The sequence below is a fragment of the Hyla sarda genome, chromosome 7, assembly GCF_029499605.1.
Source record: "Hyla sarda isolate aHylSar1 chromosome 7, aHylSar1.hap1, whole genome shotgun sequence".
NCBI lineage: Eukaryota > Metazoa > Chordata > Amphibia > Anura > Hylidae > Hyla > Hyla sarda.
In genome coordinates this window covers 115,611,222-115,638,677 of record NC_079195.1, presented here as the reverse complement: position 1 = coordinate 115,638,677, position 27,456 = coordinate 115,611,222, and the positions used below count along the sequence as shown (strand labels likewise).

At 44.6% G+C, this 27,456-nt stretch overlaps 1 protein-coding gene across 4 annotated transcripts in view; it reads right to left on the bottom strand.

The window, feature by feature from the left end:
• Window positions 1-27,456, bottom strand: part of PALD1 (phosphatase domain containing paladin 1) — a 323,546-nt gene that overhangs the window by 267,308 nt on the left and 28,782 nt on the right. For 2 of the 4 annotated variants that reach the window (XM_056530501.1, XM_056530500.1), the window contains exon 3: window positions 1,329-1,424. The exons of the other annotated variants lie outside the window; for them this stretch is intronic. In XM_056530501.1, the coding sequence (XP_056386476.1) occupies window positions 1,329-1,424 (96 nt within the window). The remainder of the gene's footprint in view (window positions 1-1,328; window positions 1,425-27,456) is intronic. 4 annotated transcript variants of the gene reach the window in all.

The following is a 27,456-nucleotide window of genomic DNA, read 5'->3' as shown; positions in this document are numbered from 1 at the left end:
ATGCCCCACCACTGCCACGCCCACCCCACGCCTACCCCATATGTCAGCGCTGGGACCGCTGTGTGTGATTGACACACAGATCCAAGCGCATGCGCTCTTCAACTAATCTAACCTGCGTGCCGCTGTGTGACATCCAGCAAGCGTTCGCTCCTGCCGCCATCTTCCTCCTCAGTGCGCCTGCTAGGTGCAGAGAGCACGCTTCCTCTCTGCACCTAGTATCGAGAACTAACCTGTTTGCGTGCTGATCTGCGCAGGCGTACTGAGGAGGAAGATGGTGGCGGGAGCTAGCGCTTGCTGGATGACACACAGCAGTGCGCAGGTTAGATTAGCTGAAGGGCGCATGCGCTGGGACCTGTGTGTCAATCACACAGCGGTCCTAGTGCTGACATACGGGGTAGGCGTGGTGGTGGGCGTGGTGGCGGCGGGGCATCGCGTACCTCGCGCCACGCCTATCCGACCGTCAGTGGCTTTGAAGAAAAGCATTTTTTGCAGTCATGAAAGCCGGCAAATATCAGGTAAAAACATTGTTATAACCCCCACCTGCACACAGTACAAAGGCTGTGTGCAGGTTATTGCACCAAAATGTCATGACAGTTGCGCTTTAACAATACATACAGTATAAGAAAAATGCATAAGCATAGCTAGTACATGTGCAGTATTAATATATGACACAAAAACCTCCCCTCTGAGGGCCCATGCACACTACAATATCTCCACCCTGATAAATTCCTGACAGAGATCCTGAAGGTGGCCGACGCTGTCAGTGCATTGCCAGTTTCCATAGCCAGCAATGCATTCCACTCAATGCTCCACCTAAAGAACAAACATGTTAATTTTTTTAACCATGAAAAAGCAGAAAGCTCTACTGCTAAAATTCGGGCGTGTGCACTGTGCAGCGGAATCCCTTTGCCAGCATTAGGACTGCATCAGAATTTTCAAGTTGCAGAAAATACGTAGTGAGCATGGGCCTTTAAAGAAGATAAATAAGTAGAGGAAAACAGAAGTATAGAAAGTTTATAGGGTTTCAGCTTTGCATATTTCCTGTGTGTGATCTGCAAAAACCAAGTACCCCCTAGTCCAACCAGACATTGTCAGATTTTAATCTCAGCAATCCCAGACCGTACAAATGTGGAATAAAAAAATGCAAATTCACAAAAAGCAAATGAAGAGTACGAACTTCACTGACTACCACAGTCCACCCACCCTTCACATTGGAGCTTCGCTGCAGTGCAAACTCCTTATTATTTATACTATTATTTATGTCCACAAAATGACAATTAAAAAAATGTTATTTCTCATTTACTGAATCGGGGAATTACATCACTTACTCATGACATGTTGTTTTCTTCCCTTTTGAACAGCTAAGTAATTTTAGACATCCTGGATACTGAGTTGCCCAACAGGGATTGTCAGACAATGAGTTTCTAGGAATGAAAGAAGCCATAAGGAAATATAGCAATATTCCAAAGCACACTGTGTTCTTAAAGAGTACCTAAAACCTCTCCTGATATTCCTGTTTTAGTATATACTGGTATTCTTCATGAAACAATTCTTACTTAGAACTCTACTTTGTGCCGATTTTTTTTATATTCCTTCTAGAAATGTCTGAATAAATTGACAACTGGGTCTTACCAGTGTGTGTGTGTGGGGGGGTGGGGGGTGGGGGGGGGAGTACCAGTCTGTGTAGGGACACCCCTATTTACGGTAATGATAACTAGAGATGGACGAATTTTTGAAAAACTTGATTTGGCCGATTCGCCAAATTTTCGGTGGAAAACTTTTTTTTTTTTTTTTTAAATCAGCTGGTGCCAGAAAGTTAAACACATTTTAAATTACTTCTATTAAAAAACCTTAATCCTTCCAGTACTTATTAGCTGCTGAATGCTACAGAGGAAATTATTTTCTTTTTGGGAATACAGTGCCCTCTGCTGACATCACGAGCACAGTGCTCTCTGCTGACATCTCTGCCCATTTTTGGAACTGTCCAGAGCAGCATACTGTATGTTTGCTATGGGGATTTTCTCCTACTCTGGACAGTTCTTAACATGGACAGAGATGTCAGCAGAGAGCACTGTGCTCGTGATTCAGCAGAGAGCTCTGTGTTCCAAAAAGAAAATAATTTCTTCTGTAGTATTCAGCAGCTAATAAGTCCTGGAAGGATTAAGATTTTTTAATAGAAGTAATTTACAAATCTGTTTAACTTTCTGGCACCAGTTGACTTAAAAAAAAAAGTTTTTCACCGGAGTACCCCTTTAACCCCTTGGGGACGGAGCCCATTATGACCCTAAGGACGGGAGCATTTTTTGCAAATCTGACCACTGTCACTTTAAGCATTAATAACTCTGGGATGCTTATACTTATAAATTTGATTCCGAGATTGTTTTTTCGTGACATATTCTACTTTATGTTAGTGGTAAATTTTCGTCGATACTTGCATCCTTTCTTGGTGAAAAATTCAAAAAATTCATGAAAAATTTGAAAATTTTGCATTTTTCTAACTTTGAAGCTCTCTGCTTATAAGCAATATGGATATTCCAAATAAATTATATATTGATTCACATATACAATATGTCTACTTTATGTTTGCATCATAAAATTTATGAATTTTTACTTTTGGAAAACGTCAGAGGGCTTAAAAGTTCAGCAGCAATTTTCCAATTTTTCGCCAAATTTTCAAAATCGGAATTTTTCAGGGACCAGTTCAGGTTTGAAGTGGATTTGAAGGGTCTTCTGGTTAGAAATACCCCATGAATGACCCCATTATAAAAACTGCACCCCTCAAAGTATTCAAAATGACATTCAGTAAGTGTGTTAACCCTTTAGGTGTTTCACAGGAATAGCAGCAAAGTGAAGGAGAAAATTCAAAATCTTAACTTTTTACACTCGCATGTTCTTGTAGACCCAGTTTTTGAATTTTTACAAGGGGTAAAAGGAAAAAAATCCTCTCAAAATTTGTAACCCAATTTCTCTCGAGTAAGGAAATACCTCATATGTGTATGTCAAGTGTTCGGCGGGCGCACTAGAGGGCTCAGAAGCGAAGGAGCAACAATGGGATTTAGGAGAGTGAGTTTTTCTGAAATGGTTTTTGGGGGGCATGTCATATTTAGGAAGCCCCTATGGTGCCAGGACAGCAAAATCCCCCACATCGCACACTATTATGGAAATGACATCCCTCAAGGAACGTAACAAGGGGTATGGTGAGCCTTAACACCCCACAGGTGTTTGACAAGTTTTTGTTAAAGTCGGATGTGTAAATGAAAAAAAATTTTTTTCCACTAAAATGCAGTTTTTTCCCCAAATTTTACTTTTTTACAAAGGGTAATAGGAGAAAATGCCCCCCAAAATTTGTAACCCCATTTCTTCTGAGTATGGAAATACCCCATGTTTGGACGTCAAATGCACTGCGAGCGAACTACAATGCTCAGAAGAGAAGGAGCACCATTGAGCTTTTAGAGAGATCATTTGTTTGGAATGGAAGTCGGGGGCCATGTGCATTTACAAAGCCCCCCGTGGTGCCAGAACAGTGGACTCCCCCACATGTGACCCCATTTTGGAAACTAAACCCCTCACGGAATGTAAGAAGGGGTACAGTGAGCATTTACACCCTACTGGCGTTTGACAGATCTATGCCAGTGATTCCCAAACAGGGTGCGTCCAGCTGTTGCTAAACTCCCAGCATGCCTGGACAGTCAGTGGCTGTCCGGAAATGCTGGGAGTTGTTTTTTTGCAACAGCTGGAGGCTCCATTTTGGAAACACTGCCGTACAATATGTTTTTTATTTTTATTGGGGGGGGGGGGGGACAGTGTAAGGGGTGTATATGTAGTGGTTTACTCTTTATTATGTGTTAGTGTGGTGTAGTGTAGTGTTTTTAGGGTACATTCACACTGGCGGGTTACAGTGAGTTTCCTGCTAGGAATTTGCGCTGCGGCGAAAAATTTGCCGCAGCTCATACTTGAAGCAGGAAACTTGCTGTAAACCCGCCCGTGTGAATGTACCCTGTACGTTCACATGGGGGGGGGGGGGGGGCAAACCTCCAGCTGTTTCAAAACTACAAATCCCAGCATGTACTGACAGACCGTGCATGCTGGGAGTTGTAGTTTTGCAACAGCTGGAGGCACACTGGTTGGAAAACCTTCAGTTAGGTTCTGTTACCTAACTCAGTATTTTCCAACCAGTGAGCCTCCAGCTGTTGCAAAACTACAACTCCCAGCATGCACGGTCTGTCAGTACATGCTGGGAGTTGCAGTTTTGCAACAGCTGGAGGCACACTGGTTGGAAAACCTTCAGTTAGGTTCTGTTACCCAGCTCAGTATTTTCCAACCAGTGTGCCTCCAGCTGTTGCAAAACTACAATTCCCAGCATGTACTGATCACAGAAGGGCATGCTGGGAGATGTAGTTATGCAACAGCTGGAGGTACGCAACTACAACTCCCAGCATGCCGAGACAGCTGTTTTCTGAGTGGGCATGCTGGAATTTGTAGTTTTGCAACATCTGGACTGCTACAATTTAGAGACCACTGAACAGTGATCTCCAAACTGTGGACCTCCAGATGTTGCAAAACTACAACTCCCAGCATGCCCAGACAGCAAACAGCTGTGTGGACATGCTAGGAGTTGTAGTTTTGCAAGATCTAGAGGGCAGTATAGAGATCACCGCTCCTCTTCATTTTCCCAGTTCTGCCCCACCTATTGTGGGAGGGCAGGATGGGGGAAAACGAAAGTAAACCCCTCCGCCCCAGATCTGCTATTGGTGGTCGTGTATAGACCACCAATAGCAGGGATAGGAGGGGTGGCACCCTTGCCACCTCACTCCTATCGCTTTAGGGGGATCGTGGGTGTCTTAGACATCCGCGATCCCCCTTCTATTCTGGGTCACCATAGACCCGTAATGACCCGGAATCGGCGCAAATCGCAAGTGTGAATTCACTTACGATTTGCGCCGATCGCCGACATGGGGGGGTTTAATGACCCCCCCTGGGCATTTGCACGGGGTGCCTGCTGATAGATCTCAGCAGTCACCCCGGCCCGGTCCCCGTCCGTATGGATACGCCCTTCGTCCTTAAGTACCAGGACGCAAGGGCGTATGCATACGCCCTTCGTCCCCAACAGGTTAATAATGGCTATTTCTGGCCTGCAGAGAGCCTCAATAAGGTGTAGAAAAACTTTGCCTTGCTGTAACATGACATGCAGGTTAGAGGCGTCGCTATTACAATCACTGTCGCAGAGCAGCACAATGTGGCTGAATGACACAGCATGGAGGTGGCGGCAGAATGAGGAGACCATATAGTGGCTGAATGACGAAGCCTGGAGTTGGCAGCAGCAAGAGCAGACCATATAGTGGCTGATTGACACAGCCTGGAGTTGGCGGCAGTATGAGGAGACCACATAGTTCCTGAATGACACAGCATGGAAGTGGCAGCAGCATGAGGAGACAATTTAGCGGCTGAATGACACAGCGTGGAGGTGGCAGCAGCATGAGGAGACCATTTAGCGGCTGAATGACACAGCATAGAGGTGGCAGCAGCTTGAGGAGACCATATAGTGCCTGAATGACACAGTGAAGAGGTGGTGGTGTTACGTTATGCACTCTGGCCGCACATGCTGGCCGTGAGCGCATGGTCCCGTTACATGCTGCTGCCGGTGGGTCTGGGACTCACATTGCGGGATGCACCCACATGCGAGCCCCAGTCTGTCACTCATCTGGTGCTTCTCCTGCCCCCGCCTCTGCCTCTCTGCTCTGGCGCGTGTGTCCCCGTCCCCTAGGGCGCGCTCGCTGGAACTTTAAGATTTAAAGGGCCAGGGCACTCATTAATGTAATGAGAATGAGACAGCCTGGAGCTGGCATCAGCATGAGGAGAACATATGGTGTCAGTATGAGACAGCCTGGAGGTGGCATCAGCAGCATCAGGAGTCCTGAAAGTGACCCCGTGACATATTGGGGCAGTAGATGGCAACACCAGTACCCAGTGACGACGGTGGGTGTGGCATCAGGTGAGTGGCAGGATCAGAATAGTAGCTGAGACAGGTAGGCAGAAGAAAACATTCTCTTTTGTAAAAGTGTTAGAGTGCACAAGTATGTATTGAGGATATGCTTTACGTAAAACTTTACTTTTAATATCTGTACCCAAATGTTTTTTAAATCAAACAAAAGGAAACGTGTGCAAAAAACACCATGTGCCACCTACACATCAAGTAGTGATGTGATGCAAAGACCTCTAAAAGTTGGTAGGGAACAACGTATGGTTCAGGCTGCTGCTGATGGGCTGGTACTGCTCCGGCAACCCCACCCCTCCCCAGCATCCATGGTAGTGGAAGGTGAGCGTAGAAGGATCCCGAAGTCAGACCTGCAAGCGGATGGATGATGGCGCAGATAAGCATCGGAAAACTGACTACGTAGGATGTCTCTGTAGTAGGTCAGTTTGTCCTCCCTCTCAGTGGGTGCAAAAAATGCCCCCATTTTGTGCCGGTTGCGAGAGTCCAAAAAGGTGGAGAGCCAGAAGTCATCCCGCTGCCGAATGGTGACAATTCGGCGGTCACTACACAAGCAAGTGTGCATGCATCATGCCATTTGTGCAAGTGACTCACAGGGATTCCCTGCCTCCATCTCCACTGCATACTGCCACGGTGTGTCTGGGTCCTCTTTTTTGCCTTCCTCATAACCCTCTAACTCCTTTGGCTGCTCCTGCTCCTCCTCTCCTGTCAGATGACTAGAAAAACCGCACATCTTGCGAAACCTAAACTGTGCTCCACTGTGCCCCTCCTCCTCCTTGTCCAGTTCCCCCCCTACAGGGCTCATGTGGCCGTGAGATGCAGGTACCACTTGTGCCCCAGTGCCCTTAGCAGCCATCGTTTCCACCACGTGTTGTAGTAAAGGAAGCAGTCGAATGACATCGGTCATCCCTTAATCCTGGTGACTGACTGATAAGGTGGTTCCTCAAAGGGCCTGAGCAAACAACAGGTGTCACGTATGACCTGCCACTGGTTGTCATTGAAGTTACATAGGGGAGTCCCCCTATCCGCTTGGATCATCAAGAAATCGGTAATGGCTCCAGGAATGACTCCAGGAACCCCTGTTCCACTACCTCTCGAGAAGGTAGGCTGCTGCGAAGCAGGTGGTCTACCCCAGGTGCGTTTGGCTCCAGACTTTCCACTTCTGCCACCATGCTGACTGCCAACCATTCTACCACCTTGCTGGCTCAACTGCTGCCTTACGGGCAACCTGCAACCCACTTCTCCTGATGATGATGAAGCCCCTTCTGCACCCAGGTCCCAAGTGCGATCGGCTAAATCATCATCGAGTTGTGTCTGCACTTCACTGATGTCCTCCTCAGGTTCCTCAACAGTGTCTGTTTCAGGAGCCTGAACACTCGCAACACCACCTCCCACGCCACTCTCCTCATCACTACTTGCCCGCCTTGCGAAGGAAGTGGTGGATGTTTCCACCACTTCTTGGTCGGGCAGTAGCTGCTGACTGTCCTCTACAATATGATCCACTACGCTTAAAACAGTATTTGTCTACAACACCAGCATGTGTGTACTTTTGACTGTCCTGTCACAGTATCTAGGCCCTTAAGACTGGAACAGGAACAAAATGGTACACCACTTAGATGTATGTATGTGGTATGCACTTATGAGGGGAGTACAATGTGCTCCAGAACGCTTAAAACAGTATTTGTCTACAACACCAGCAAGGGTGTACTTTTGGCTTGCCTTTCACAGTATCTAGGCCCTTAAGTCTTTAACTGGAACAAAATGATACACCACTTAGATGTATGTATGTGGTATACACTTATGATGGGTGGACAATGCGCTACAATACACTTAAAACAGTATTTGTCTACAACACCAGCAGGTGTGTACTTTTGCCTGGTCTTTCACAGTATTTAGGCCCTTAAAACTTTAACAGGAACAAAATTGTACACCACTTATATGTACGCACAGGTTACAACAGTGCCTTGCTCACCCTAACTGGCTGGCTACTATTAGCTTTTCAGTTGTTGTACACACCAGTGCTGCAGCACACAGTCGCTGTGTACTACACCCAAAAGTGTATTACACCCAAAATTGCACTCTCTCTCTTAATCTCACTCCCTTCCCTACCAGTGCTTCCACGGCTGGATTTGTGACTGGGAGGTGAATCACTGTTGTAAAAATGCTTTTCTGTGTAGCACACTGCTCTCTGTCCATCTCTCTCTGTAATAGAATGCTGATGTGACGATTATATAGGGCTGTGACATCACAGGGTGGCTGGTTGCTGATAGGCTGCATCCTGCATGTAATTCAGGGTCATCCCGCCGTCCCTTGTTCCCGCCTCCCCAGGATTCCTTGCCCCATGTCCTCACGTGTATATCCGCCAAGATGAATGCCATGGAGCCTGGACTGCACTAAATGGAGTTTAATGAAGCGATTCGATTGATCGAATCGTGGTGATATTCGCATTCGTTGCGAATCAAATTTTTCCTGAAATTCATAACAAATTAGGATTCGTCAGATTCGATTCACTCATCCCTAATGATAACACCCAGGTAAATTTAATCCAAACAGGGGAACATCTACATAAAGTTTGTATATTCTCTTATGTTTCTTTATTTTCTTATGTTTGCATGGCTTTCCTTTCAGTACTACAGTTTCCTTCCAAGCTCTAAAGTCCTACTGATAGGGTAATTTTGCATTTAATTTGTAAGCCTCATTGGAAATAGGGAACACTGTGAGTGATGTCAAGCTTGTAGAGCACTATGTAATAAATATATAAAATACATTTATTTATAAATATTCTGTAGGAATGGCACAGTGTATAGTTCTAAGATAAGATGCCATTGCTTAGCTATTTAAAGGGAAACTAAAGTACGTATGTTAATAGAAACCATATGGTAAGGATGCCTAACCTGGGTTTAAAAGCTGTAGAGACTGTGAAAATAAAGATTTGTACACTATTATGGACTTGGAAAGGTGTGCCTGCAATATCTAAGGGTATGTTCACGCTACAGAATTGTTGGGCAAAATCCACGAGGACATGCCACCAGGAATTCCTTGCGGATTCCACCTTGCAACACAATCTCATTGACTTTAATGGAACTTCTATTGCTGTATGCACATGGAACGACGGACGCGGATCTAAGTTTTTTCACAGTAGGCTGGGCAGAAAGGGGAAACCGAGGAGGACCGGCGCCGAAGGTCCACTTACCCATCGACGGCAGCGGGAGGAGATCGGCGGCAGCAGGTGACGATCGGCGGCAGAAGAGGACGGCGATGCGGCTCCCTGGATGCTACGGAAGCTGGTGAGTTGCCTAGCAACATCTGGAGGGCTACAGTTTGAGACCACTATACAGTGGTCTCTAAACTGTAGCCCTCCAGATGTTGCAAAACTATAACTCCCAGTATGCCCAGACAGCTGTTTGGGCATACTGGGATTCGTAGTTTTGCAACAACTGGAGGGCCACAGTTTGGAGATCACTGTGCAGTGGTCTTTAAACTGTAGCCATCCAGATGTTGCAAAACTGCACATCCCATCATGCCCAAACAGCAAGCAGCTGTCTCGGCATGCTGGGAGTTGTATTTGCGTACCTCGAACTGTTGCATAACTAGATCTCCCAGCATGCCCTTCGGCGATCAGTACATGCTGGGAGTCGTAGTTTTGCAACAGCTGGAGGCACACTGGTTGGAAAATACTGAGTTAGGTAACAGAACCTAACTGAAGGTTTTCCAACCAGTGTGCCTCCAGCTGTTGCAAAAGTACAACTCCCAGCATGCACGGTCTATCAGTACATGCTGGGAGTTGTAGTTTTGAAACAGCTGGAGGTTTGCCCCCCATGTGAATGTACAGGGTTCATTCACACGGGCAGGTTTCAACACCGCAGTGCAAACTCCATGCGGTAAACTCACCGTAACCCGGCAGTGCGACTGTATCCTAAAAACACTACACTAACACATAATAAAGGGTAAAACACTACATATACACCCCCTTACACTACATATACACCCCCCAATAAAAATGAAAAATGTATCGTACAGCAGTGTTTCCAAAACGGAGCCTCAAGCTATTGCAAAACAACAAGTCAGCAGAATTTCTGGACAGCCACTGACTGTCCAGGCATGCTGGGAATTTAGCAACAGCTGGAGGCACCCTGTTTGGGAATCACTGGCGTAGAATACCCCTATGTAATCCCTAATTTAGTCCTCAAATGCGCATGGCTCTCTCACTTCGGAGCCCTGTCGTATTTCAAGGAAACAGTTTAGGGCCACATATGGGGTATCTCCGTATGCGAGAGAAATTGCACTACATATTTTGGGGGGCTTTTTCTCCTTTTACCCCTTATGAAAAGGAAAAGTTGGGGGCTACACCAGCCTGTTTGCGTAAAAAAAAAAAATTTTACACTAACATCCTGGTGTTGCCCCATACTTTTTACTTTCATAAGCGCTGAAAGGAAAAAAATACCCCCAACATTGTATATCAATTTCTCCTGAGTATGGAAATACCCAATATGTGGGCGTAAAATGCTCTGCGGGCGCACAACAAGGCTCAGGAGTGAGAGCCCACTATGTACATTTGAGGCCTAAATTGGTGATTTGCACAATTCCAAACAAATTATCTCTCTAAAAGCTCAGTGGCGGTCCTCCTCTTCTGAGCATTGTAGTGTGCCAGCAGAGCACTTGACGTCCACACAGGGGGTATTTTCATACTCAGAAGAAATGGGGTTACACATTTTGGGGGTCATTTTCTCCTATTACGCCCTGTAAAATTGTAAAATTTTTGGGGAAAAGATGCATTTTTGTGAAAAAATTTTTTTTTCATTTATACATCCAACTTTAACAAAAAGTTGTCAAACACCTGTGAGGTGTTAAGGCTCATTGTACCCCTTGCTACATTCCTTGAGGGGTGTAGTTTCCAAAATAGTATGCCATGTGTTTTTTTGCTGTTCTGGCAACATAGGGGTTTCCTAAATGCGACATGCCCCCCAAAAACCATTTCAGCTAAATTTGCTTTCCAAAAGCCAAATGTGACTCCTTCTCTACTGAGCATTGTAGTTCACCCGCAGAGCATTTTATGTCCTAACATGGGGTATTTCCATACTCAGAAGAGATGGGGTTACAAATTGTGGGGGGCATTTTCTCCCATTACCCTTTGTAGAAATGGTAAATTTGGGGGAAAAACTGCACACATTTTTTTTTTCATTTACACATCCGACTTTAACGAAAAGTCGTCAAACACTTGTGGGGTGTTAAGGCTCACTGGACACCTTGTTACATGCCTTGATGGGTGTAGTATCCATAATGTTATGCCATGTGGGGGGGTTTTCTGCTGTTCTGGCAACATAGGGGCTTCCTAAATGCGACATGCCCCCTCAAAAACCATTTCAGCAAAATTCACTCTCCAAAATCCCAATGTCGCTCCTTCCCTTCTGAGCCCTCTATTGCACCAGCAGATCACTTTACATCCACATATGATATATTTCCGTACTCGAGAGAAATGGGGTTTAAAATTTTGGGGGACATTTTCACCTACTACCCCTTGTGAAAATGAAAAATTTGGGGTAACATCAACATTTTAGTAAAAAAGAAAAAAAAACATTTTCACATCCAACTTCAATGCAAAGTCATCAAACACCTGTGGGGTGTTAAGGCTCGCTGTTCCCCTTGTTACGTTCCTTGAGGGGTGTAGTTTCCCAAATATTGTGCCATTTGGGGTGTTTTTCGTTGTTCTGGCACCATGGGGTATTCCTAAATGAGACATGCCCCCCAAAACCATTTCAGAAAAATTTGCTTTCCAAAAGCTCAATGTCGCTCCCTCCCTTTTGAGCCCTCTAGTGCACCCACAGATCCCTTTACATCCACATATGAGGTATTTCCTTACTCGAGAGAAATGGGGTTTAAAATTTTGCAGAAATTTTCACCTATTGACCCTTGTGAAAATGAAAATTTTGGGGTAACATCAGCATATTAGTAAAAAAATTACAATTTTTAATTTTCACGTCCAACTTCTACGCAAAGTCGTCAAACACCTGTGGGGTGTTATGGCTCACTATACCCCTTTTTATGTTCCTTGAGGGGTGTAGTTCCCCAAATAGTATGCCATATGGGGTGTTTTTTTTTTTTTTTTCTGTTCTGGCACCATAGCGGCTTCCTAAATGCGACATGCCCCCCAAAAACCATTTCAGCAAAAAACTTTGCTGCTATTCCTGTGAAACACCTAAAGGGTTAACAAACTTTCTGAATGTCATCTTGAATACGTTGAGGGGTGCAGTTTTCATAATGGGGTCCATTAAATTCACTTTAAAACTGAACTAGTCCCTGAAAAAAAAATTGGAAAATTGCTGCTATACTTTGAAGCCCTCTGATGTCTTCAAAAAGTAAAAACATGTCAACTTTATGATGCAAACATAAAGTAGACATATTGTATATGTGAATCAATATGTAATTTATTTGGTATGTCTATTTTCCTTACAAGCAGAGAGCTTCAAAGTTATAAAAATGCAAAATTTTCAAATTTTTCAAGAAATTTGGGAATTTTTCACCAAGAAATGATGCAAGTATCGATGCAAATTTACCACTAACATAAAGTAGAATATGTTACAAAAAAAACTCTCTCAGAATCAAATTCATAAGTACAAGAATCCCAGAGTTATCAATGCTTAACCCCTTAAGGACCAGGCCATTTTACACCTTAGGACCAGAGCGTTTTTTGAACATCTGACCACTGTCACTTTAAGCATTAATAACTCTAAGACGCTTTTACCTATCATTCTGATTCCAAGATTGTTTTTTCGTGACATATTCTACTTTATGTTATTGGTAAAATTTTGTCGATACTTGCATCGTTTCTTAGTGAAAAATTCCAAAATTTGATGAAAAAATTGAAAATTTTGCATTTTTCTAACTTTGAAGCTCTCTGCTTGTAAGGAAAATGGATATTCCAAATAATTATTTTTTTTATTCACATATACAATATGTCCACTTTATGTTTGCATCATAAAATTTACGATTTTTTACTTTTGGAAGACACCAGAGGGCTTCAAAGTTCAGCAGCAATTTTCCAATTTTTCACAAAATTTCCAAAATCACAATTTTTCAGGGACCAGTTCAGGTTTGAAGTGGATTTGAAGGGTCTTCATATTAGAAATACCCCATAAATGACCCAATTATAAAAACTGCACCCCCCAAAGTATTCAAAATGACATTCAGTCAGCGTTTTAACCCTTTAGGTGTTTCACAGGAATAGCAGCAAAGTGAAGGAGAAAATTCACAATCTTCATTTTTTACACTTGCATGTTCTTGTAGACCCAATTTTTGAATTTTTACAAGGGGTAAAAGGAGAAAATGTATACTTATATTTGTAGCCCAATTTCTCTCGAGTAAGCACATACCTCATATGTCTATGTAAAGTGTTCGGCGGGCACAGTAGAGGGCTCAGAAGCGAAGGAGCGAAGGAGCGACGAGGGGATTTTGGAGAGTACGTTTTTCTCAAATGGTTTTTGGGGGGCATGTTGCATTTAGGAAGCCCCTATGGTGCCAGAACAGGAACAAATACCCACATGGCATACCATTTTGGAAACTAGACCCATTGAGGAACGTAACAAGGAATAAAGTGAGCCTTAATACCCCACAGGTGTTTCACGACTTTTGCATATGTAAAAAAATGTTTTAAAAATGTCACTAAAATGTGTGTTTCCACCCAAATTTCACATGTATGCAAGGGTTATTAGCAGAAAATACCCCCCAAAATTTGTAACCCCATCTCTTCTGAGTATGGGGGTACCCCATAAGTTGACCTGAAGTGTACTACGGACGAACTACAATGCTCAGAAGAGAAGGAGTCATATTTGGCTTTTTGAGAGCAAATTTTGCTCGGGGGCATGTCGCATTTAGGAAGCCCCTATGGTGCCAGGACAGCAAAAAATACCCACATGGCATACCATTTTGGAAACTAGACCCCTTGAGGAACGTAACAAGAAATAAAGTGAGCCTTAATACCCCACAGGGGTTTCACGCCTTTTGCATACGTAAAAAAAAAAAAATTTCACTAAAATGTGTGTTTCCCCCCAAATTTCACATTTTTGCAAGGGTTAATAGCAGAAAATACCCCCCCAAAATTTGTAACCCCATCTCTTCTGAGTATGAAGGTACCCCATAAATTGACCTGAAGTGCACTACGGGCGAACTACAATGCTCATAAGAGAGGGAGTCATATTTGGCTTTTTGAGAGCAAATTTTGCTCGGGGGGCATGTCGCATTTAGGAAGCCCCTATGGTGCCAGGACAGCAAAATAACCCCCACACGGCATACCATTTTGGAAACTAAACCCCTTGAGGAACGTAACAAGGGGTACAGTGAGCATTTACCCCCCACTGGTGTCTGTCAGATCTTTGGAACAGTGGGCTGTACAAAATTTTTAATTTGCGCAGCCCACTGTTCCAAAGATCTGTCAGACACCAGTGGGGTGTAAATTCTCACTGCACCCCTCATTACATTCCGTGAGGGGTGTAGTTTCCGAAATGGGGTCACATGTGAGGTTTTTTTTTTTTGCGTTTGTCAAAACCGCTGTAACAATCAGCCAGCCCTGTGCAAATCGCCTCAAATGTACATGGTGCACTCTCCCTTCTGGGCCTTGTTGTGCGCCCCAAGAGCACTTTGCGCCCACATATGGGGTATCTCCGTAGTCGGGAGAAATTGCATTACAAATTTTGGGGGGTGTTTTTCCCTTTTACCTCTTGTCAAAATGAAAAGTATGGGGCAACACCAGCATGTTAGTGTAAAAAATTTTTTTTTTTACACTAACATGCTGGTGTAGACCCCAACTTCACCTTTTCATGAGGGGTGAAAGGAGAAAAAGCCCCCCAAAATTTGTTAAGAAATTTCTCCCGAGTACGGCGATACCCCATATGTGACCCTAAACTGTTGCCTTGAAATACGACAGGGCTCCAAAGTGAGAGCGCCATGCGCATTTGAGGCCTAAATTAGGGACTTGCATAGGGGTGGACATTGGGGTATTCTACGCCAGTGATTCCCAAACAGGGTGCCTCCAGCTGTTGCAAAACTCCCAGCATGCCTGGACAGTCAACGGCTGTCCGGCAATACTGGGAGTTGTTGTTTTGCAACAGCTGGAGGCTCCATTTTGGAAACAGTGGCGTACCAGACGTTTTTCATTTTTATTGGGGAGGGGGGCTGTGTAGGGGGTATGTGTATATGTAGTGTTTTTTACTTTTTATTTTATTTTGTGGTAGTGTAGTGTTTTTAGGGTACAGTCACATGGGCGGGGGATTACAGCGAGTTTGAGCTGCCGCGCAAAATTTGCTGCATCGCAAACTTGCAGCCTGATACTCACTGTAAGCCCCCTGCCCATGTGAATGTACCCTGTACATTCACAGTGGGGGGGGGGGGGGGGGTGGGGGACCTCCAGCTGTTGCAAAACTACAACTCCCAGCATGCACAGTCCATCAGTGCATGCTGGTAGTTATAGTTTTGCAACAGCTGGAGGCACACGGGTTGGGAAACACTGAGTTAGGAAACAGACAATGTTTCCCAACCAGTGTGCCTCCTGTTGTTGCAAAACCACAACTCCCAGCATTCTCAGGCATGCTGGGAGTAGTAGTTCGGCAACATCTTTAGAGCTAGATGTTGCCGAACTACAACTCCCAGCATGCTTGGAGTTGTAGTTTTGCAACATCTGGAGGACTACAGTTTGCAGACCACTAATACAGTGGTTCCCAATCTGTGCCCTTCCAGATGTTGCAAAACTACAACTCGCAGTATGCCAAAACTGTCCAGGCATGCTGGGAGTTGTAGTTCTGCAACATCTGAAGGGCCAGATGTTACAGAACTACAAATCCCAGCATGCCTGGACAGTAAGGGCATGCTGAGGATGTGTAGTTTTGCAACATCTGGAAGGGCACAGTGGTCTCCAAACTGTGGACCTCCAGATGTTGCAAAACTGCAACTCCCAGCATGCCCAGACGCCAAGGGCTGTCTGGGCATGCTGGGAGTTGTAGTTTACAGGGTCCCTTTACAGCAATGCATGTCGCTTTACGGCGACGTGCATTGCTGTAAAGGGCCCGACCGCGGCTGAAGATCTACTCACCTGTCTCCGCCGCCGCCATCTTCATCGTCTGGATCCGGGTCTTCAGGGACGAGGTAAGTACCGGGGCCGGTCCCCAGCACTCCCCCATCCCCCGCCGCGTCCTCCGGTCTTCCTCCCGTCCTCTCCGGACTTCAAGGGGCCGGGCAGGACGGGAGGAAGTAACCGCCCCCCCTCCTGCGATTGGTCGGTTAACTAACCGACAGATCGCAGGGGATCGGAGGAGGTGGCAGGCTTGCCACCTCGCTCCTAGGCTCCAGCATGGTCCTGGCTGTCTGTGACAGCCGGGATCATGCGAAATTACCGGGCGGTCGGGTCCCAGAGACCCGATCAGCCCGGTATCGCCGCAGATCGCAAGGGCGATTTCCCTTGCGATTTGCGGCGATCGCCGACATGGGGGGCCTACATGGCCCCCCTCGGCGTTTGCCCTGGATGCCTGCTGAAGGATTTCAGCAGGCATCCAGTTCCGATCTCTGCCCGGCGAGCGGCAGAGACCGGAAAATGCCATGACGTTGTGGAACGTCATTGGTCCTTAAAGCCCAGGGTGCCATGACGTTCCACAACGTCATTGGTCCTTAAGAGGTTAAAGGGGTATTCCAGGCCAAAACTTTTTTTTATATATCAACTGGCTCCGAAAAGTTAAACAGATTTGTATATTACTTCGATTAAAAAATCTTAATCCTTGCAATAGTTATTAGCTTCTGAAGTTGAGTTGTTTTTTTCTGTCTAACTGCTTTCTGATGACTCACGGCCCAGGAGCTATGCAATTCCTATGGGGATATTCTCCCATCATGCACAGCTCCCGGGACATGACATCATCATTGAGCAGTTAGACAGAAAACTTCAGAAGCTAATAACTATTGGAAGGATTAAGATTTTTTAATAGAAGCAATTTACAAATCTGTTTAACTTTCTGGAGCCAGTTGATATATAAAAAAAAGTTTTTGCCTGGAATACCCCTTTAAAGTGACAGTGGTCAGAATTGCAAAAAATGCTCTGGTCCTTAGGGTCAAAATGGGCTCGGTCCCCAAGGGGTTAAGTAGTTTTTAAATTGTGTGGTTCAGACACTAAAGAGGTACCATTACTTACTGGAGGCAATTAACACTTTTATGGCACCTGGATTGAGAATTTGTGGTGAGAACGTGGGGAGGATGATGGAAAAAGTGAGAAACCTAATATATCTAAGCAACGAACTTTGCAAAGAGGAGTTACGGCTAAAAGACAGCCATGGTCAATATTTGACACATGTAGAAAATGAAAAAAGAGAACATCTAAAACAATAGAAGACATTGCACATAAGTTGTGCATTTAGTCTGTAAAAATCAATTTGATGAATACCGTATTCTCCTGTTTGTAGGGTTAAATTTAATGCAAAAAATTAGCATGCTGCTGAACCACTGCAACTAGGCCTAGCATGTAAAATTTGCCTTTGGTGTGTGGGAAAGAATTCAGGACATATACATGGGACTCATTTTTTAAGACTCTGGCAGATTAATTCGCCTTTTTGCTGCTTTGTTGAGTGGCTGGTCCATAGAATATTATGGAAGAGTTACGTATAATAGTTCACACAAAATATTTTAATTCTATCAGCCAAGTAAGACGATATCCATGTGTATTATGTTGTCCACCTAGAAGACACAGCTGCTTGTAAAGGATTAATTTGCTAGAGAAGCAGCAGACAGCTGCGTATATAGGATTCTAATGGGATAATTTAAGTCTTTTAATACATACATAAAGATCTAGTATCAGCAACACCAGCCTAAGGAGAAAGTCAAAGAAAAGCTGTGACAAGCTGTCTACCTGTCTCCATTTTGTCTCTGCAACTTCAGGTGATGAACTCTGAGTTATCCAGGATGAGCCTTCTCCTTGTTCTACTCTAGCGAATGGGCGGACACAGACAGCAGAGGGTCCCTGTGCAAAGAATGTACCTGGGCCCCCCTATATGTCACATTAATTAGCATAGTTTCCCCACATTAGGTAGCATAGTTTCCCCACATTAGGTAGCAGTTTCATCACATTAGGTAGCATCGTTTTCCCACATTAGGTAGCATAGTTTCCCAAAATTAGGTAGCATAGATTCCCCCCATTAGGTAGCATAGTTTCCCCACATTAGGTAGCATAGTTTCCCAACATTAGGTAGCATAAATTGCCCACAGTAGGTAGCACAGTTTCCCCACATTAGGTAACATAGTTTGCCAACATTAGGAAGCATAGATTCCCCACATTAGGTAGCAGTTTCCCCACATTTGATAGCATAGATTCCATACTTTAGGTATCAGTTTCCCCACATTAGGTAGCATAGCCCCCCCCCAACACACAGACACACACAGAGACACACACATATACACACTTAACTAGCCTGTGCAGCGCTTCTCCGGCTGTGGCCTGCGCGGGTCTGTGGAGGTATGTCACTTGTGCGACGTCCCTCTTAGACCCAGGTCGGCCAGCTGCAGACTCACTTTCTAAAGTGCCAGGGCCGGACCGGGGGTAAAAACCAGCCCTGGAAATTATTGTATACCAGCCCCACATCATTGTGTCATTGTGCCAGCCAATGGCTCCCGAGCACAGGCATATCACTTTACAAGTAATCCGTTCCAAATGAACCATCGTTTGTTGAGGGATTCGTGCAATGTAAAGAACAGGAAGTTGTACTCACCTGTCCTCGCCGCTCCGGACCGCCACCGCTTGTCACCGCTGCCCTGGATGCCCCCGATGCTCCGGAACGTCTCTGCTGCCCAGGATCGTCGCTCTCACATCGGCGCCATCACGTCACAACGCACGCCGCTCCTATTGCATGACGGGACGGCATGCGCGGCAACGTGATGACGACGATGGAGAGCGCCGGCGATGGAGAGGATCACAAAAAATGACGCTCCGGAGCCCCGAGGACAGGTAGCAGACCATCACAGGAGCACACGGGTCACTGTAAACGGCTATCCGGCGGCAGCTGAAGCAGTCAGCTCTGCCTTCAACATGCGATGGCCTCTGAGAGGACATCTCGCATGTTGAAATGATCGTATGTCGGGGCCATAGTAGGTTGGGGGGTCACTATATATATATATATATATATATATGACATATACACATATGGGCTGATCCGGCCGGGGTACGGGAGCGCCCGGTTTGCCCCTTCCCCCGCCGGATCTGGCACCCGTATGTACAAAACATGGTGTGAATGCACCCTTAAAAGTGAGGCACTAGGAAGAACATTAGTGGGAAGTGTATTGGTGAAAAATTTCACAAATTTAAAAGCAACCAAGAGACTTATGCGAAACATTTATGACAATTCACATCTGACCTTGATTATACAGGTTTGATAAATGCCCCCTATCTATTCTGGCAACATAACCATTAAAGGGGTACTACGCCCCTAGACATCTTATCCCCTATCCAAAGAATAGGGGATAACATGTCAGATAGCCGCGGTCCTGCTGCTGGGGAGCCCCGGGATCTCCGCTGCGGCACTGCGCTATCATTACAGCATACAGGGGCCGGAGCATCGTTATGTCACGGCTCCGCCCCTTGTGATGTCATGGTCCGCCCCTTTCAAAACAAGTCTATGGGAGGGGGCGTGGCGGTCATCACGCCCCCTGCCATAGACTTGCATTAAGGGGAAGGGCCGTGATGTCATGAGGGGCGGAGCCATGACATCACGCTGCTCCATCCCCTGTATCGCCCGTCATTACGCACAGAGTGAACTCGCTCTGTGCTGTAATGATAGCGGGGTGCCGCAGCGGGGATCCCGGGCATCTTACATCTTATCCCCTATCCTTTGGATAGTGGATAAGATGTCTAGGGGCGTAGTACCCCTTTAAGTTTGGGTCTACCTGTGCTGCACCCTAAAAGATAAAACCTTGATAAAACCTTTGGAGAAAAAAAACCTTGCCATTCAAAATTCTATTAATAATAGACAATTGAATTGGCCACCCTGTCACCTGTGACCCTGTTGTGTAAAAGCCACATACACCTGCCTGGTATTTAATTACACTGTTCAGTCTCAGACATCTGTTGAAGGGAGCCTGGTACCTATCACCTTTGGACATAGGGTCTTACTGTACTACACTCAGTACACAGTGGATACAGAGAGCGTGAGTCAAGGGAATTATATAATTGTAGCTAATCATTGAATGGATGCATCTGGTGTTGCACCAATTGGTTCACTGAGTCTGGACAACATCCCAAACTAATGTCAGTGGAGAGAAGGGTCGAGCATGTTTTATTTTCACTGCCTGAATCGATTCTTCTGGGAGAAATAAGTTGCCACCAGAGTAGTCTGGCAGTGGTTTATCCCTCCCCCCTACATAGAGGAAGCATGAATACCCCTGTGTGTACATATGCATGGGGAGAGCAGGAGAAATAGCTGTAGCTTGACAGCTATTGAAAGTGTATGCCTGCCTTTAGTCTAGAGTTGATAGAGGGCTGGTCTTAACTGGGGGCACTGATAAGTTAAAGCGTACCTGTCATATTGCCAAAAAAAGTGATATGTTACCCAGTTCCTTATCCTGATCATGTACATGTAATTTTTATGTGTCTAGGACCTATATATCCCTAACAAATAGCATGTATATCCCACTCACTTGCTTTGTCTTCTTGCCTTGTGGAGGGGGCGTGTCCATCTCTCTCCCTCACTGTGATGACTCATCTGCTCTAAGTCTGGGAGCAGCCTGGCAGTCTGCAAATCACTGCACGGTAGTTTTTATGTACACATTTTCTATCTGTATCTAGTAAAGCTGGAGGCTAATTAACATAGCTGTGTAATTCAGCTTTCACAGACTCCTGAAGTTTTTTTATCAGCTTCTTTGCCATTCAGGAGTCGGAGAAAGCTTTGGCTGTTCAAGCATGCTAGGAGTTAGAGCAGCGTTGTCTTTAGCTGTTGCAAAACTTCAACTCCCAGCATGCCCACACATCCTTTGTCTGCAGTTTTGCAAGGGCTGGAGGCACACAGCTGGAGAATACACAGCTCCAAAACAGAGTTTTACAAAGATTGTACCCCTAGCTGTTTCAAAACTACAACTCCCATTATGGGAGTTGTAGTTTAGAAACAGCAGAAGGCTGCAGTGGTGCAGTGGTAATTTTCATTTTTTATTTTTTAGTAAAATTGAAAAAAAATGTATATTTAAAAAAGCCATCTTATCAGTAGTACTACAAAATATGAAAAGTTTTTCATAATGACAGTGCCTCTTTAAAGGGGTACGGACAATACAGGGGACAGGGATCGTGATGTCACGGCCCCAGCCCCTTGTGACATCACTCCCCGCCCCTTCAATACAAACCTATGGGAGGGGGTGTGATGGCTGCCAATCCCCTTCCCATAGACTTTAATTGAGGGAGTGGGGTGTGATATCAAGAGGGGGCGGGGCCGCGACATCACAATACCCCCGGTATCGCACGTCATCAGCAACAGAGAAAATATAGCTCTAGGCTGCTGATGTACGGAGGTGCAGTAGGATAGATTGCAGGGGTCCCCAGCGGCAGGACCCCCACAGTCAGAAATCTTATTGCCTAGGGGCAGAGTACCCCTTTAACCCTGGACCTCTACCCCGCCAAAGTAAAATTTCTGGTTGCAACCCTGGACTCATCTAATCTATAACTGCACTCCTTCTACCTTATATAATGCAAAAATGATGTCTTTAGAAGTGCTCTATAAATGGGGAACATACAGAAAAACAAAGAAGGTGGAGCTTAGTGGGTATAGTAGGTGTCTGAGAATTGATAGGAGGCATTTGTTACATGTTGATATAATCCGGTGTTTTATAGGAAATCAGTCATTTATTAGAGCCTGAACTCCTGTCTACATATAAGAGAAAGCATTGGACTGGAGGTCAGACTAGAATCACATAACACAGCTGCTGATAATAAAAGGGTTGGATGTAACTGAGCTGGGATGAAACTAATAACTACTAGAAAATTCCTGGCCAACTAGCAGGGTACGTAAAAAAAGAAGAAGAAAAAAATTCCAGAGTGTTTCTTTAACCCCTTAAGGACTGAGCCCTTTTTCACCTTAAGGACTTTTTCGTGACATATTCTACTTTAACATAGTGGTAACATTTTGTGGTATCTTGCATCCATTCTTGGTGAAAAGTCCCAAAATTTGATGAAAAATTTGAAAATTTTGCATTTTTCTAACTTTGAAGCTCTCTGCTTGTAAGGAAAATGGATATTCCAAATAATTTTTTTTTTATTTACATATACAATATGTCTACTTTATGTTTGCATCATAAAATTGATGAGTTTTTAATTTTGGAAGACATCAGAGGGCTTCAAAGTTCAGCAGCAATTTTCCAATTTTTCACAAAATTTTGAAACTCGCTTTTTTTCAGGGACCAGTTCAGCTTTGAAGTGGATTTGAAGGGTCTTCATATTAGAAATACCCCATAAATTACCCCATTATAAAAACTACACCCCCCAAAGTATTCAAAATGACATTCAGTTAGCGTTTTAACCCTTTAGGGGTTTCACAGGAATAGCAGCAAAGTGAAGGAGAAAATTCACAATCTTCATTTTTTACACTCGCATGTTCTTGTAGACCCAATTTTTGAATTTTTGCAAGGGGTAAAAAGGAGAAAATGTGTACTTGTATTTGAAACCCAATTTTCTCGAGTAAGGACATACCTCATATGTCTATGTTAATTGTTCGGCGGGCGCAGTAGAAGGCTCAGAAGGGAAGGAGCAACAAATGTTTTTTGGGGGGCATGTCACCTTTAGGAAGCCCCTATGGTGCCAGAACAGCAAAAAAAAAACACATGGCATACCATTTTGGAAACTAGACCCCTCGGGGAACATAACAAGGGGTAAAGTGAACCTTAACACCCCACAGGTGATTCCCGACTTGGCATACCATTTTGGAAACTAGACCCCTCGGGGAACATAACAAGGGGTTAAGTGAACCTTAATACCCCACAGGCGTTTCACGACTATTGCATACGTAAAAAAAAAAATTTTTTTTTTTACCTAAAATGCTTCTTTTCCCAAAAAATTTACATTTTTAAAAAGGGTAAAAGCAGAAAATACCCCCCCCCCCCAAAATTTGTAACACAATTTCTCCCGAGTACGGCGATACCCCATATGTGACCCTAAACTGTTGCCTTGAAATACGACAGGGCTCCAAAGTGAGAGCGCCATGCGCATTTGAGGCCTTAATTAGGGACTTGCATAGGGGTGGACATAGGGGAATTCTACGCCAGTGATTCCCAAACAGGGTGCCTCCAGCTGTTGTAAAACTCCCAGCATGCCTGGACAGTCAGTGGCTATCTGGCAATACTGGGAGTAGTTGTTTTGCAACAGCTGGAGGCTCCGTTTTGGAAACCGTGGCGTACCAGGCGTTTTTCATTTTTATTGGGGAGGGGAGGGGGGCTGTGTAGGGGTATGTGTATATGTAGTGTTTTTTACTTTTTATTTTATTTTGTGTTAGTGTAGTGTAGTGTTTTTAGGGTACAGTCTTACGGGCGGGGGTTCACAGTAGTTTCTTGCTGGCAGTTTGAGCTGCGGCAGAAAATTTGCCGCAGCTCAAACTTGCAGCCCGATGCTTACTATAAACCTCCGCCCATGTGAGTGTACCCTGTACAATCACATGGGGGAGGGGGGGACATCCAGCTGTTGCAAAACTACAACTCCCAGCATGCGCTGACAGACTGTACAAGCTGAGAGTTTTAGTTTTTGCAACAGCTGTAGGCACACTGGTTATGTATCACTTAGTTTGTGACCTTACTCAGTGTTTCAAAACCAGTGTGCCTCCAGCTGTTGCAAAACTACAACTCCCAGCATGTACGGTGCATGGTGTAAGGTGACTGCTGGGAGTTGTAGTTTGCAATAGCTGGAGGCACACCGGTCGTGAAACACTGAGTTTCACAACCAGTGTGCCTTCAGCTGTTGCAAAACTACAACTCTCAGCATTCACCGACAGCCAATGGGCATGCTGGGAGTTGTAGTTATGCAACCAGCAGATGCACCACTACAACTCCCAGCATGCACTTTAGCTGTTTGTGCAAGCTGGGAGTTGTAGTTATACAACAGCTGAAGGTACACTTTTCCATAGAAAAAATGTGCCTCCAGCTGTTGCAAAACCATAAGTCCCAGCATGCCCATAAGGAAATGCTGGGAGTTGTGGTGGTCTGCCTCCTGCTGTTGCATAACTACAGCTCCCAGCATGCCCTTTTTGCATGCTGGGAGCTGTTGCTAAGCAACAGCAGGAGGCTGTCACTCACCTCCTGCTGCTGCTCCGTCGCAGGACAGTCCCTCGCCGCCGCCGTCGCTCCTGGGGCCCCGATCCCAACAGGGACGCCGGGGATCGGGGTCCCCAGCACCCAGGGTCGTCTTCCCGCACCCGCTCACGTCCTCCGGAAGAGGGGCGGAGCAGGTGCGGGAGTGACACCCGCAGCTGGCGCCCTGATTGGTCGGCCGGTAATCCGGCTGACGAATCATGGCGATCGTGAGGTGGCACCATTGCCACCTCACCCCTGCAGGCTCTGGCTATTCGGGGCCGTCAGAGACCCTGGAGACCCGATTGACCCGGAATCGCCGCAGATCGCTGGACTGAATTGTCCAGCGATCTGCGGCCATCGCCAACATGGGGGGGCATAATGACCCCCCTGGGCGATATGCCGGGATGCCTGCTGAATGATTTCAGCAGGCATCCGGCTCCGGTCCCCAACCGGCTAGCGGTGGGGACCGGAATTCCCACGGGCGTATGGAGACGCCCTGCGTCCTTAAGGACTCGAAATGCAGGGCGTATCCATACGCCCTGCGTCCTTAAGAGGTTAAGTATTCACACAGAAACATGATAACATGATCACAAGACTACATGAAGCCATCAGGTAACAATTGTAAACTTACAAGGCAAGCAGGGCACATAAAGGGCACATGAGTCTCAATGTCAGATCATGAAGGGAAGTAGAAATGGGCAGCAGAAATGTTTAGCTTAAATGGGCACTCTCATTAAAACTAATTCTTGCTATTGTACTTATGGTAAATAAAAAATCTTTGTTTAAAAAAATGAAGTAGGTGTCTCTATACTTGTCCGGAGCACATTCCCCCCCCCCCCCCATCTTTTGCACAGACTTTGGACTGGCCTGGCAGAAGTCCAAAATCAGGAAATGCTGAGGGGGGGGTGCAGCCTTAGCCAATCATAGCTCATCTCACAAACTGAACTGCTCTGGGGTGTGTGTAGCAGAGTTCTCCCCTTTATGGCTTATAACAAATAATAAAAATAAAGGTAGGGGGTGGTTTATTATGATGGGGGCAATGAACTGGGAGGATTATAAAATTTAACAAGATCATGAGATGTACTCATTAAATATAAATGATATGTATGTCAAATTGTCTAATTTTCACAGGGACATGTAGCTTTGACTATAATGGTGTTACTAAAATGACACATTGTATGTGTTTCTTAACAAATAATGATCAGTAAAAGGCATTCATTGTTCTAGTTATCCATAGCAAATTTTAAGGCTGGTCTCAATGAAAACCACAGGACATGACTGTCATGACTCATTGTTCATGCTTTCCTGCTATTTTTCTGTAGCAGAACATTCAATGGAAGCAGTGGTGTACATAGAAGGTGGCCACATAGCAAATATCAAAATAGAACTCTTATAATTTTTTCCCCATCGAGACGCAAAAGTCTGGTGTTTACTTCCCCTTTCCATGACCTATTGGTCAGTAGCCCCCACCATTAATTTGCCGATAATGAAGTTCCATGGAGAAAGGAGTTCTGCAGTTTCTTACTAACAGTAAAAGGAATGGGACCAACCAGGGCAAGACCCTCTCTCCAAGGGCCCTATAGCATCTGCATGGTCCGCTACTATAGTACATATGCCCTTTAATGTAAGATTGCTATATATAATTTATATAGGGCACTTGGTAGTTAGTTAAACTTTTATTGCCAGATCCCTAAAGAGTGGCCACTGCTATTGGCCATTCTTTGGTAGTCAACTAAGTTTGACCCCAGAAGTCCAGAGAAAAAACAAGTGATAAAAATCTGGTAGTTTACAGGAAAAATATGTTTTATTCTCAGTGGTATAGTTAAAAAACATCTATCCTATTAAAACCAGCTCTTTAGTAACATGCTTTTATGTCACTATAGTCCAAATATAGAAAACAAAAATAATACAAGAGAGGCACTCTAAGGTCTGTTATCCTGGTGCTCAATAGTTCGTGTCAAGTCAAAGAGTGCATACAGTATTCTGATTGTATAATGCAGGAGAGGGGCACTGCTGTTGCTTGTCACTACTGATGAAAGAGACTATAGTGGTCTCAAAAACATGTTTAGTGTATTTTGTTTATTAATATCACCATCATAGAATGTACTGCCCTCCACAAGTGCATAATTACTAAACAGGATTTGAAAAGAAACTGATATTCTAAACTTTTTCCATTGTTTTTCCCTCAAGGTCTGACGACTGTTGTGAGGCCCAATGTATATAATTGTTTATTATTGTTTATTAGTGTTTTTTGATGATTTTGTCTCCTCTTGGATTTTCAGTTTCTGATTTAAGTTTATTTTATTTAAACTGCTGAATGTACATTTGCTTGATTATCCTATTAAATATAAGTAATTTAAGTATAAACTTTGAGTAACACATGTCTGTCTATATTGTGAGATATAATGTCATAGGTGTTCTTAAAGGTGACTCCCCTGTAAAACATTTGCTTTTAAATCAACTGTTGCCAGAAAGTTAAACAGATTTGTAAATTACTTCTATTTAAAAATATTAACCCTTCCAGTACTTATCAGCTGTTGTATGTTCCAGAGGGAGTTCTTTTCTTTTTGAATATCCTTTCTGTCTGACCCCAGTGCTCTCTGCTGACACCTCTGTCCATTTTAGGAACTGTCTGGAGTAGGAGCAAATCCCCATAGAAAACATATCCTGCTCCAGACAGTTCCTAAAGTGGACAGAGGTGTCAGCAGAGAGCACTGTGGTCAGACAAAAAAGGAAATTCAAAAAGAAAGGAATTTCCTGTGGAGCATATAGCAGTTGATAAGTACTGGAAGGATTAAGATTTTTAAATAGAAGTAATTTACAAATCTGTTTAACTTTCTGGAAACAGTTGATCTAAAAACAAATGTTTTCCAGGGGAGTACCCCTTTAAGATCAACATTCAGAGGACAGAATGTCACTTTTTGCAGATGATATCTTGCTTTATATTCGGAATACGCAACAGACATTAGAGGGGATTATAGAGGAAATAGAGGAATTCGGGAATAAATTGGGATAGAATATAAACTGGAATAAAACTGTATTGATGCCATTAGAAAAACAAATATCCCATGGGAGACTCAATATAATAGGAGAAGGAGAAATGTTTAAGTACCTGGGTATAAATGTTGGAAGCAACTTATAAAATATCCAGAGTTAAATGTTTGGCCCATTTTGAAAAAGATAAA